The sequence below is a fragment of the Mytilus trossulus genome, chromosome 10, assembly GCF_036588685.1.
Source record: "Mytilus trossulus isolate FHL-02 chromosome 10, PNRI_Mtr1.1.1.hap1, whole genome shotgun sequence".
Lineage (NCBI taxonomy): Eukaryota > Metazoa > Mollusca > Bivalvia > Mytilida > Mytilidae > Mytilus > Mytilus trossulus.
Genome location: NC_086382.1, coordinates 4,763,047 through 4,776,167, shown reverse-complemented (window position 1 = coordinate 4,776,167; position 13,121 = coordinate 4,763,047). Strand labels below are relative to the sequence as shown.

The 13,121-nt window shown below is 32.3% G+C and overlaps 1 protein-coding gene across 1 annotated transcript in view; it reads right to left on the bottom strand.

Annotated features, from left to right (window-relative positions):
* Window positions 1-1,117: 1,117 nt before the first annotated feature.
* The window catches only part of LOC134686637 (tyrosine-protein phosphatase 10D-like), a 58,125-nt gene continuing 46,121 nt past the window's right edge, over window positions 1,118-13,121 (bottom strand). Inside the window, exons 25-32 of the mRNA XM_063546312.1 lie at window positions 12,849-12,954; window positions 11,349-11,431; window positions 10,382-10,516; window positions 8,903-9,028; window positions 7,422-7,576; window positions 5,364-5,508; window positions 3,236-3,374; window positions 1,118-2,745 (exon numbers count right to left, since the gene is read on the bottom strand). Coding sequence (XP_063402382.1) covers window positions 2,687-2,745; window positions 3,236-3,374; window positions 5,364-5,508; window positions 7,422-7,576; window positions 8,903-9,028; window positions 10,382-10,516; window positions 11,349-11,431; window positions 12,849-12,954 — 948 coding nt within the window. The 3' untranslated portion in view covers window positions 1,118-2,686. The remainder of the gene's footprint in view (window positions 2,746-3,235; window positions 3,375-5,363; window positions 5,509-7,421; window positions 7,577-8,902; window positions 9,029-10,381; window positions 10,517-11,348; window positions 11,432-12,848; window positions 12,955-13,121) is intronic.

Below are 13,121 nucleotides of genomic sequence, written 5' to 3'. Positions count from 1 at the left end.
CAAGTAAATGTGAAATAATAATGAAAATTATGATGCATTCAAGAAAAATATACTTACCAAATTGCCGTTTCCGGTCAAAAATCTCGTCAGTTTTAACTGAGCATATCTAGCTGGCGATTATTTTCTATGCAATAAACCGAAATGCCACTTGTAAGGCTATGCATATAACCGGACTATTTAACATTAGGTGAATGGGAAATGGTTTTGTGCAGGAGAAAAGTATGCAATTAACCGAATTATGCTATTAAGCGGTATGCAATTAAGTGGAATCGACTGTACTACTAAAAATTGTTTAAAAAATCCAAAAGTGTATAAAATTTGGAAGAAAAACATTGAATCATCAACTACTATAAATAAGATGTGGTATGAGAGCTAATGAGAAAACTCTCTATCATAGTCAAAATGTGTAAAATGTAACCAATTATAATGTCAAAGTACTGTTTCAACATTAACCATAATCATGATAATTATGATTATGAAGCAAATAGTTGACGTTTTTTTTCTACTTCCCTTTTTTTTGTTTAAGGTGGTATGGGAGTCTAAAATAAAAATGATAGAATTTGTTCATACTTTGTCAAAATGTAGTATCTATTGATACATGATCAAAAATATTATAAAAATGATAGGTCACCGTGCATTTTCTCAAGCTACAGGTTGTGACAAAATGACAAATATTGTATGGATTATACAGGAAAAAACACCATTTTGTGAATAAAAACTAAACAAAATGATAGAATTGTAAAATAAATTAGGAAAAGATTGCTTTCAGACAATGCTTTGAGAATATCAAAAGAAAAGATAGGGTCACCGTACGTTTTTTCCATCTAAAAGACAAAATGGGAAAATTTCATGTAGAGTCCTTCAGAAAATGCACTGTTATAGAGTTACCTCCCCTTAAAATGCCAATTTTAAAAATATTCAAAAACAAACAAAATTAATCTACACTTGTAAAAATATTAATATTTCTAAGTTATATTCTTATAAAGTGGTTCTTCTAGATGAAAATTCACATTAAATTCTGCATTCCTGCATCAAATTTTGCTAATTTGATAGAAAATATTGACCTTAGATTGTCTGTTTTTTACAATCCAAGATGGCGAAAGACACCCATACCACCTTAAATCACAATAAAATGTGTTAAAGCTCATAGACATCTAAACATAGGGGTAAAGTGAACAATGTGTTCATTACTTAAAGTAAAATGTTACATCCACTGAACAAAAAGAAAATTATCATTTCCATACACTAAAATGAGTATGTAAGTAAAACATGATAAATAACTGCCCACAAACTTTGGATTGTAAAAAAAAATCAATTGACCCAAACAATATTATTTTTTTTTTTTTATCACATACCTATAAATTTAGTATAAAACAGAATTGTACCAGTAATATATGATACTAATTATACACATCAACAGATTAGAAAAATATAATTATATGATTCATTGTAAATATATCAAAAAAACTATTTGCAGATAAGTTATTCATAATATATATATATGTAAGCACATAATTAACATCTAAATAAACAATTTATACAAAAAAACAATAACAAATAACAAAGATGTTTATATAAAAATTTGCATATCACTAAACCAGGAAAAGAGAATAAAAATTGTATATAAGTTTCTAGGATAAATATATATATTATGTTTTTTTGAATGTATAAAATTTTGATTACATACTTGGAATGTTTTAGATAGAACTTGTGTATTTTGATTGCTTTAAATTGTTTAAGGATTCAAGACAAATGAAAAGTTCTGTTGATCCTACTGTCACCTATATATATATATATATACAATAACAACCTTTTCAAAATGAAGTTAAAAATTTAAAATAATATATTGTATAAACATTGGTTTAAACCAATAAAGAGCACCAAAGCTATCTTAGACTTATTTGCTACTAGAGATTGGCGATTTCATTTTAATGACTGTATAATATATCATAAAATATATTATACCTGTGTCTAAATATTTCGCAAACAAGTTTTTTTACAAACAGACCTAATTTTTCTTCTTTAAATTTTTCTAATCTTGAAATTTTTGCAAAATACAATTGATAAAAAAAGATCTGAGAAAAAATCATTCAAATTACTAATTTTTTAGTACAATAATGTCAAAAATTTACATCAATGTATTAAACATTCAGTGAATTAACAAAAAGAAAAATTGGTGTTGGTATGGTAAATATTTCCTTCTAATTTTTTCAAGTGCAAATATAATGTTATAAAACATTCAATTATAGAACGGAAAAAAATTGATAGTTTTCTAACCATCTGACTTATTATATTTTTTTGAAATGAGTAAATTCAGACAAGCTTTTTCAGAGCTAACTATTTGATAAGGGTAATGATAGTTTAATAATTACATAAGATCCTATAATGGTTTGAAAAGAAGCCATTAATGTTCAGTCTAAACATGTAAAAGTAGAATGTAACTACAGATAATTTATTATCTGCAGACTTTGGAATAAGCAGGAAAAATTCATGAAAATAAACTTATTTTCTCAGTCTATAAAAGTTTGAACCCAAAAAACAAATGAATCCCCAGTATACAAGACATATAAAATAACAATGTTTTTATTATAATAAAATAGATTTCTGAACAAATACAACCTACATTACTAAATTGCATAGATATAATATAATATCACAATTATTTTGGATTTTTGTAGAGATCACTTTATAATTCGGTCTTTGGTTGTCCAATTTCAAAATTCTGGTAAAGCTCTGGCTCAGGTTCTACAAGAGAAAGATGCATGATTGAATAATGCAATTGAACTTTCCTACTATCATATAAACTATTGAACTTTGCTAATAAAAGATAACACTGAATTGTTTCAAATAATTCACTAAACATGATTGATTGTATGTTGATAGTTGTGAAGATAAAGTTTTACTCAAATTATTACATAAACTTAACATCATCAACGATCCAATAAAATGAGGTTAAGGTCAGAAAAACCCAACCAGACAGACATGTACACTTTATAATGGTAACATACACCTAATATATATAGCAGACCTATTACTTGTAGTATACAAGAAACAGACCAAACCAAAAATAGTTACAGCAACACTACTGCCTTCAATGATAAGAAAAACCCATAACGTACGTATAATTGGCTATAAAAGGCCCCAACATGAAAAAATATGAAACCATACAATTAAGAAGCCTGATTTTAACTTGGCTTAATATTTGATTATGCTAATGAGTAATGATACAACATACCGAAAGCTTCGTTGCTGTAGATATTATGATCCTGATTATTGTCAACATTGCCGTAAAGACCATCCCCGTCCTCTAATTCTTTTTGTCTTTTCTTCTCTAGAATATCTTTGATACAATCATGGATAAAGATATACTGTTGCTGTAAGTTAAAAATCAACAGAATATTAATAAGAAGTCATTCTTTTAAAAGATTTATGGCACTTGTCGGTAGTTGGTTTTGGATACTGTAAATTCAGAAATAATGGCGTGCATTTATAATTGCAATTTTGTCAGTTTGAACTAAAATGCGATTTTAATTTTTGCAATATTGAGAAAAATCCTGTTTAATCCATATTAAAAACAAGAATGTGTCCAAAGTACATGGATGCCCCACTCGCACTATCCTTTACCATGTTCCATGGACCGTGAAATTGGGTAATAATCTAATTTGGCATTAAAATTAGAAAGATTATACTATAGGGAACATATGTACTAAGTTTCAAGTTGATTGGACTTCAATTTTATCAAAAACTACCTTGACCAAAAACTTTAATCTGAAACTCCCACTTTCATTTTCTATGTTCAGTGGACCGTGAAATTGGGGTCAAAAGTCTAATTTGGCTTTAAAATTAAAAAGACCATATCATAAGCAACAAGTTTACTAAGTTTCAAGTTGATTGGACTTCAGCTTTATCAAAAACTACCTTGACCAAAAACTTAAACCTGAAACTCCCACTTTCATTTTCTATGTTCAGTGGACCATGAAATTGGGGTCAAAAGTCTAATTTGGCTTTAACATTAGAAAGATCATATCATAAGCAACAAGTGTACTAAGTTTCAAGTTGATTGGACTTCAGCTTCATCGAAAACTACCTTGACCAAAAACTTTAACCTGAACGGACGAACGGAGCCACAGACCAGAAAACATAATGCCCCTCTACTATCTTAGGTGGGGCATAAAAATCAAAATGTGAGTTTGAATTATTACCATGTCTAATTTTTCGCAATAATTTCTGAATTTACATTAATGAAATATCTGTGTCACATGTTCCATATGTAATCCTTTTTTCTTCATTTCTGACATCAACAAATGACACTGATCACCAAACTTGTATTTCCAAAGAGCAACAATATGTGCTAATAGTAGAGCAGAATCAGTTAACCGTTCTAGAGCACTTGTAAATCCTCCTTATGTTTGGTGGGATTGATGTTGCTCAGCCTTTATACATTCCTGTTGATTATTCTTTAGTTTTCTATGTTGTGTCAGGGTAACACAAATTGATTTAAAGAAAGCAATTAGAGTTCATAAAGATCATTTTAAATTTAGTGTGTACATCGTACATGGCGGCCATTGTGATTTCCGTGGCCGCCATTGTTCGATGTACACACTAAATATAAAAGTTTTTAATGAACTTATCTGCTTTCTGCAAATCATTTGTAAGTTATAAAATACATCGATAATATGTTATTATTCAATAATCAATGTTTAAAAGTCACAAATATGTGCTAATATAATAGTGTTATTCGGTCATTACATGTGTTATTCAGATAATGACAGTGTTTTTCGGTCATTCGAGGTACCGGCTGTGTCATGTTTAATATTGTTTGTCTTTTTGTCTTTTTCATTTTTAGCCATGGCGTTGTTAGTTTGTTTTAGATTTATGAGTTTGACTGTCCCTTTGGTATCTTTCGTCCCTCTTTCTTTAGTTTCCCATGAAGACTTTTGCAAATTCATTTATTTGTCTTTCCATGTCTGGTGGATTTAAAAATAAAAAAAAATTATATAGATGCAAACGAACAAGACAATTGAAGATAATAAAAACCTGTTTTAACCCTTACCATTCTATGACCCTTATATTACAGCCTTCTTACATTCTTATGTATGGCCCCACAGTACAGAGCTAGGGAACTTCCAAAAACATTTTAACCTAAAAGAATATTACTAAAGACTACTTCCAATTGCCAGTCCATATGAAGCTAAAACTAAAAGAATTTAACTAAAAGCTACCTGGACTGGCAAACAACTGCAATATAAGTGGAGCCTACTGCCAACTTTACCATTTTGAAACAATTTGGAGCAATAAAAGTAACAATTAAAAGGTAACAATAGTAAGGAACTTGAGAGATTATTTTAAGATCAACTAATTACCTCAGTTTGTACCATGTACATTCTACATTCTCTCATCTTTACCACAAAATCAAAAATGTCAATGGTGGAATCGAAATCATGATCTCTGATAAACTGCATCATGTGGTCCAGGGCAATAAATGTACCAGTCCTTCCAACACCAGCACTGTAAATATAGAACATGATTTGGATAAAATAAGTTAAAATGGAAAAAATGGAAATGGGGAATGTGTCAAAGAGACAACAACTTGACCATAGAGCAGATAACATCCAAAGGCCACCAATGGATCTTCAATGCAGCAAAAAACTCCAGCACCCTGAGGCGTCCTTCTGTGAGCTGGCCCTTTCACAAATGTGTATACTAGTTCAGTGATAATGGACATCATACTAAACTCCGAATTATACACAAGAAACTAAAATTAACTAGAGGCTCTAAAGAGCCTGTGTTGCTCACCTTGGTCAATGTGAATATAAAACAAAGGAAACAGATGGATGCATGACAAAATTGTGTTTTGGTGATGGTGATGTATTTGTAAATCTTACTTTAATAAAACAGTCTTGCTGCTTACAATTATCTCTATCTATAATGAACTTGGCCCAGTAGTTTCAGTGGAAAATGTTAATAAAAATTAACAAATTTTATGAAAATTGTTAAAAATTGACTATAAAGGGCAATAACTCCTAAAGGGGTCAATTGACCATTTCAGTCATTTGACTTATTTGTAGACCTTACTTTGCTGAACATTATTGCTGCTTATAGTTTATCTCTATCTATAATAATATTCAAGATAATAACCAAAAACAGCAACATATCCTTAAAATTACAAATTCAGGGGCAGCAAACCAACAAAGGGTTGTCCGATTCGTATGAAAATTTCAGTGCAGATATATCTTGACCTAATAAACAATGAGATCCCATGTCAGATTTGCTCTAAATTTTCGTTTTTTGAGTTATAAACCAAAAAATGCATTTTACCCCTATGTTCTATTTTTAGCTGTGGCAGCCATCTTGGTTGGTTGACCGGGTCACGTCACACATTTATTAAACTAGATACCCCAAAGATGATTGTTTTCAAGTTTGGATTAATTTGGCCCTGTAGTTTCAGAGGAGAAGATTTTTGTAAAAGATAACTAAGATTTACGAAAAATGGTTAAAAATTGACTATAAAGGGCAATAACTCCTAAAGGGGTCAATTGACCATTTCAGTCATGTTGACTTATTTGTAAATCTTACTTTGCTGAACATTATAGTTGTTTACAGTTTATCTATATCTATAATAATATTCAAGATAATAACCAAAAACAGCAAAATTTCCTTAAAATTACAAATTCAGGGGCAGCAACCCAACAAAAGGTTGTCCGATTCGTTTGAAAATTTCAGGGTAGATAGATCTTGACCTGATCAACAAATGTAACCCGTCAGATTTGCTCTAAATTCTTTGGTTTTTGAGTTATAAGCCAAAAACGGCATTTTACCCCTATGTTCTATTTTTAGCTGTGGCAGCCATCTTGGTTGGTTGACCGGGTCACGCCACACATTTTTTAAACTGGATACCCTAATAATGATTGTGGCCAAGTTTGGTTTAATTTGGCCCAGCAGTTTCAGAGGAGAAGATTTTTGTAAAAGCTAACGACGACGGACGACAGACGACGACTCCGGACGGCAAGTGATTGGAAAAGCTCACTTGGCCCTTCGGGCCAAGTGAGCTCAAAAGGATACAAGACTAGCAAAGGCCAGAGGCTCCAGCTGTATTCATTTGTATATATATAAATATAGTCTGTGTCTCTGAAAAAATCAATTGTTTGTTCTATGGTCAGGTTGTTGTCTCTTTGACACATTCCCCATTTCCATTCATGGTTATGTATCAAATTAATATTATACACTACTTCAAAATGCTTGCAATAAAATAAAAAAAACTTTTGCATAAAAACCATGAACACAAAAACAAATGTGAGTGAGAAGTTGAGGGTTGAAATATCATTTCAGAATATTAATTGAACGCTCCATTTTGTAAATTTATTTGGGTGTAAAAGCCTTGAACGAAACATATTTTGTATGAAGCACAGAAGCATACAAACCTGCAGTGGACAATCATTGGTACTCTACTCTCTGGAATGGTCACATGACTTCGTACGTTGGAGATGAAGTCAACCATGACATCATTCTGTACATTGGCTGAGAAATCTTTCCAGTTTAGGAAATGAAAATGTTTTAAAGACCTGGATTTGTCTCCCTAAAGACAACAAAACATGTATAAATAATTATACTGAACTAGTTTTCTGTATTGTAAAAACTGAATTAAGATTTGGACAATTGCTTCATAATGTCGAGTCTCCTTTTTCCCTCAGCTGATGAGTGCCCAAAGAGAACATACGAATGTCTGCAGGAAAACTGACAATCCTAGTTTAATGAAGACTGGAGTCGAGAACAGGGTTTGAAATCTCATTGTTTATAAAGAGGCTAGTGACACACTAGTTGAACTTTAGACCATTTGGTCACAAAGGCCTTACAAACGTATGGAAAAGTCCAAATATGAATAATGCAATAAAAACTACACATTGAGAAATGTCTTGTATGCTTTCCTGACCATGACTGATTTAATGCTAAAGTTTCTTTAGTCATTCTATGATGTGAGATATTGATATATATACCCTTCGCATCACATTTTCCACGAAAATAGTCATCCCAAAAATTTCTACAGTACTTGTTTGTCTATCCTTTTTCTGGACAATTATTGGACTTAGGAATACCAGTAAGATCCTTTCAGTTAATTGTTATGTATCAACACAAGTCTAGACAGTTTTTGATCATATACCAGACTATAAACAAGAATGTGTCCATAGTACACCAATGCCCCACTCTCATCATCATTTTCTATGTTTAGTAGACCATGAAGTTGGGGTCAAAAATCTAATTTGGCACTTAAATTAGAAAGATCATATTATAAGGAACATGTATACCGAGTATCAAATTGAATCAACTTTAACTTCATCAAAAACTACCTTTATTAAAAACTTTAACCTAAAGCATGACAGATGGAGGAATAAACAGACAAAAGAACGGACGCACAAACATAATGCCCCTCTACTATCGTAGGTAGGGCATAAAAACAAGTCATAACACCAGTTCTCTTTATAATCTAAAAATACTGGCAAATTTTCTTTCCTGAATAGAAGGTTTATTATAAGAGTGGGTTCCTAACCTAACAACATTATCACAATCCATTAGTGAAATAATAAATGGAAGTTATGATCATGATGATCTCAATATATCTCTTACTGACATGATGACAGTTTATATGGGAACAGCAACACAACATGCTTAAGATATATCAACTTATTATGGATGATATTGCCTGGTCATAGATTTCTAGCAGGCCTCAGGTGGAGACACAAAAGAGTGATTAGTTATTTGAAATAGAATTTTGTGTAAATCGATTTATTTGCTGAATTTCTTTGTTATAATACTAGGCTGAGGCACAGAAAAATGTCATAAGATCAAACTATTCCAACATCCACATTGACACAGCCACTATATCAATACTTAAGGTAAGACCTACCAGTGTCATTTTAAATATTCTGAATTCATAGGTGTTGATTGTTGAGCAGGATTGCATCTCTACAACGATATCTCCAAACTGTTTGGCCTCTGACTGTTCTGTTGGCCAGTACATCTCACATTTTATCTGAAAGTATTAATATTAAATAAATATAAAGTTTCACATATCAAAATAAACAATATAAACTAGATACCATTGAGATGGGAGCCATCTCTGTGGGCCCCGCTGTAACAGCTGTCCTCTCAAAATATAGTGTGGATCAAATTTGTTAGTGATGGACAGACCAACAGACAGACCTTGGACCTAGGAAGTTGTACATACATCATGACACATCCTCTGGTGTTGGTTAAAATGGATGTCAAGTATAATATTTGAAATCATAACCGTTCTCAAGATATAGAGCGGACACGATCTTCACCACATGACACGTGGTTGTCAACTGAAACCAAAGTTTTTTTTACCTTGACCTTTGACCTAGGAAGTTGTACATACATCATGACACGCCCTCTGGTGGTGGTTAAAATGGATGTCAAGTATAAACTTTGAAATCATAACGGTTCTCAAAGTATAGAGCGGACACGATCTTCACCACAGGACACGGGACAACCGAAACCAAAGTTCTTTTTACCTTGACCTTTGACCTAGGAAGTTGTACATACATCATGACACGCCCTCTGGTGGTGGTTAAAATGGATGTCAAGTATAAACTTTGAAATCATAACGGTTCTCAAAGTATAGAGCGGACACGATCTTCACCACAGGACACGGGACAACCGAAACCAAAGTTCTTTTTACCTTGACCTTTGACCTAGGAAGTTGTACATACATCATGACACGCCCTCTGGTGGTGGTTAAAATGGATGTCAAGTATAAACTTTGAAATCATAACGGTTCTCAAGATATAGAGCGGACATTGTCTTCACCAAAGGACACAGGTTTGTCAACTGAAACCAAAGTTTTTGACCTTGACCTTTGACCTAGGAAGTTGTACATACATCATGACACACCCTCTGGTGTTGGTTAAAATGGATGTCAAGTATAAACTTTGAAATCATAACGGTTCTTTAGATATAGAGCGGACACAAAAATAAAGTGTTACGGACGGACGGACAGACTGATCACTATAGGGCGACCCGCCTTAGGCGAGGCCCTAATTAATTGTTTCAAAATCAAATATAAACGTTCTTTCACCAATAAAACATGATTGATCAATTGGTCTATTGTCAGGATGGTTTGTTCTTTAAATGGTTGGTTGAATCACTGACTAATTGATTGACTACTTGATTTATAAAAAGAAATAGTCAGCACTGCTACTGGTAAAAAAAATTGAAAATAATACTACAATCCTAAGGTTTTTTTTTGGAAAGGGTGGGGTGATGAAAATTAATCAACTTATTTCAATTGGCCATACTTCCCAGTCATAGACAGGTTGATTGTAGGATTCAAATACAATTATTCAATTTATTGTTTGGTACCTACCCTGCCATCCTCTTTAGCTAATGTCAACATGACAATAATAGAAACACTCTGTTCCCAAACCATTCTCCAGAAATCATCAATCGTACTAGGAATAGGTCCTTGTGAGGCTATGTACTCTCTCTGGGATTTGTAGCCCTGCAAACAATGCATGTTAAATTAAAAACACATCAACTATAGGAGTACAGATTTTACAAACCATATATCGCAGGCTGTAGGTTTTCCTCTTTAAATTGTTTAATTATGTCATGCCAAGCCTTTGAAAGCTTACTTTATGATATAATTTTGCTCATTGTTGAATGCTGTACTATTACCTTTTTCTTTCTGTCCTTTGATTTTTATTAGATAGTTGGTAATATCATATCAAATCTCCATATTTTTAAGGTAATGTTTATGAAAGTCTACAGGTCTTTCCATGTATATAAAAAAAATATTATTTTTATTTTTTTTATAATTTTATTGCATTTAGTATTCTCTTATTTCATCACAAACCAAATCTCAAGGCAGTTAAAGAAATTAAATATTCAATATTTTCAATACAAATGGTTGATTGCTGGTTGCTAAATGTTCCTCATTAAATATGTCAGCAAATTCGGGACAAAATTAATGCTAACAACATATCTTTATCAAAGAAATGTGTAGAAAAGATGTGTTGGATAAAAATGACTTGAAAAAAAATAAGAATCATTCTGGAAAGTGTTTATGAATATCATTCTTCCAAAACATATTTTTCTTTGAGAAGACATGATTTATGTACTGTAAATTTAGAAATTATTGCTACGTTTTTATTAATGTGAATAATGTAACTGATTAATTAAAACTAACATTTTAATATCTGATAGTGATACATCTGTACTCAGATTTTTCTGAAAAAGCAATGTTGCATTCTTGCCCATTCAACAAATTTTATTAAAAGTGCAATTATAAATTGAATGCAATCAATTCTGAATTACCATGATATATTACTTACAGGAATGTAGTTTGCATTGATGAATGTTGATGCTTGTTCATCATCATCTTCTAGTGGCAATAGTTTGACAATGGTGTGGTCATCTGAAAAGATATTTAATTTGAGTTTTGAATATTTTATACATTTGAATGTTCTACAGAAACACTTCATTGGCTGATTTCTAAAAAGAAATCAATTTTGTACAGTTAACTGTGATAAGCAAATTAATGAAACTCATTGATGTATATGAATATCTATTAACGAAAATATAGCTTAAAAACAGGCTGGAAAATTTCCTGAATAATGATTTACATCAAATATCTTAAACTCACTGACCGAGGGAAATAATAGGTATAGTATGTTATAGGTACTACCTTTACATATAGATGGAGGTAAAATAATTCTGTCTATCCCAGTCTGTATAATCCCTTTATGCCTATTACGTATATTTTTTCTATGATTTTATTGTGAAAATTTCTCACATCATGATCTACTCACTAGAGATAGAAAATGATCATCAAAAACTAAGATTGAATGTGACATTGTCAATGTAAACATCAACTACACCAAGAGAGCCGTGGTGTAGTGGTTAGTGCATCGGACTACTAACACAAAGATTCCTGGTTCGATTCCCTTTTGGGATGAAAATTTCAGGAACTCAATTTTCGACTCTCCCTTGACACCATTTGCGAGTATGGTCTTGAGGAAACGATGATAGTCCTTCGGAAGGGGACGATAAATGGCTGACCCGTGTTAAGAGAGAGTCATATCTCTTGCACGTTAAAGACACCCTTGTAGATTTCGAAAAAGAGTAGGCTAATGCCGCTACAAGGTAGCACTCGCACCCGCAAAGTGGAAAGGGATTAATATAAGTTGCAAAACTTGTTTCCCAATCCACTCTAAATAAATATGTTTAAACTAAACTACATCTTGTTAACTGAATTTTAATGTGCGTATTGTTATGGGTTTACTTTTCTACATTGGCTAGAGGTATAGGGGGAGGGTTGAGATCTCATAAACATGTTTAACCCCGCCGTAATTTTGCGCCTGTCCCAAGTCAGGAGCCTCTGGCCTTTGTTAGTCTTGTATGATTTTTAATTTTAGTTTCTTGTGTATAATTTGGAGTTTAGTATGACACCCATTATTACTGTACTAGTTTACATATTTTGTAGAGGCCAGCTGAAGAACACCTACGAGTACGGGAATTCTTGCTACATTAACGACCCATTAGTGGCCTTCGGCTGTTGTCTGCTCTATGGTCAGGTTGTTGTCGTTTTGACATGTTCCCCATTTCCTTTCTCAATTTTAATATAAGTTTCTTGTGTATTATGCGACGTTAAGTATGATTTCCATTATCACTGAACTAGTATATATTTTTGTATAGGGGCAAAATCTCTATGTTGCCCGTTGATGAGAATGTAGCTGAGGAATACCCTTTCATTTGAAAAACCAGCGATAATCTATAAATACAATAATGATGAGCTTCCACCATGTACTATGATAATCTATGTCTATACTTACAAGGCAGAATGTTGACGTATCTGTTTTTCAGTTTATTTTCCTCAGTTTCTGCCAGAGAAGTGCTGACATTTTTCAATGTTTTTGGATCTGTCAAAGTTTTCACCTCCTGTTGAAAGAAAATTAGCACTTTTCAATTTTCAGAGTAAGAAGATTCAGCTGCTTTTGTATGAGGATCTTTTAGCTCTCAGAGCTCCAGATAAGAATTCACAAATTGGGGTTTTTACCCACCATTTCCTTATGTAATTGGGTGATACAGATTTTTAATTGCATTAT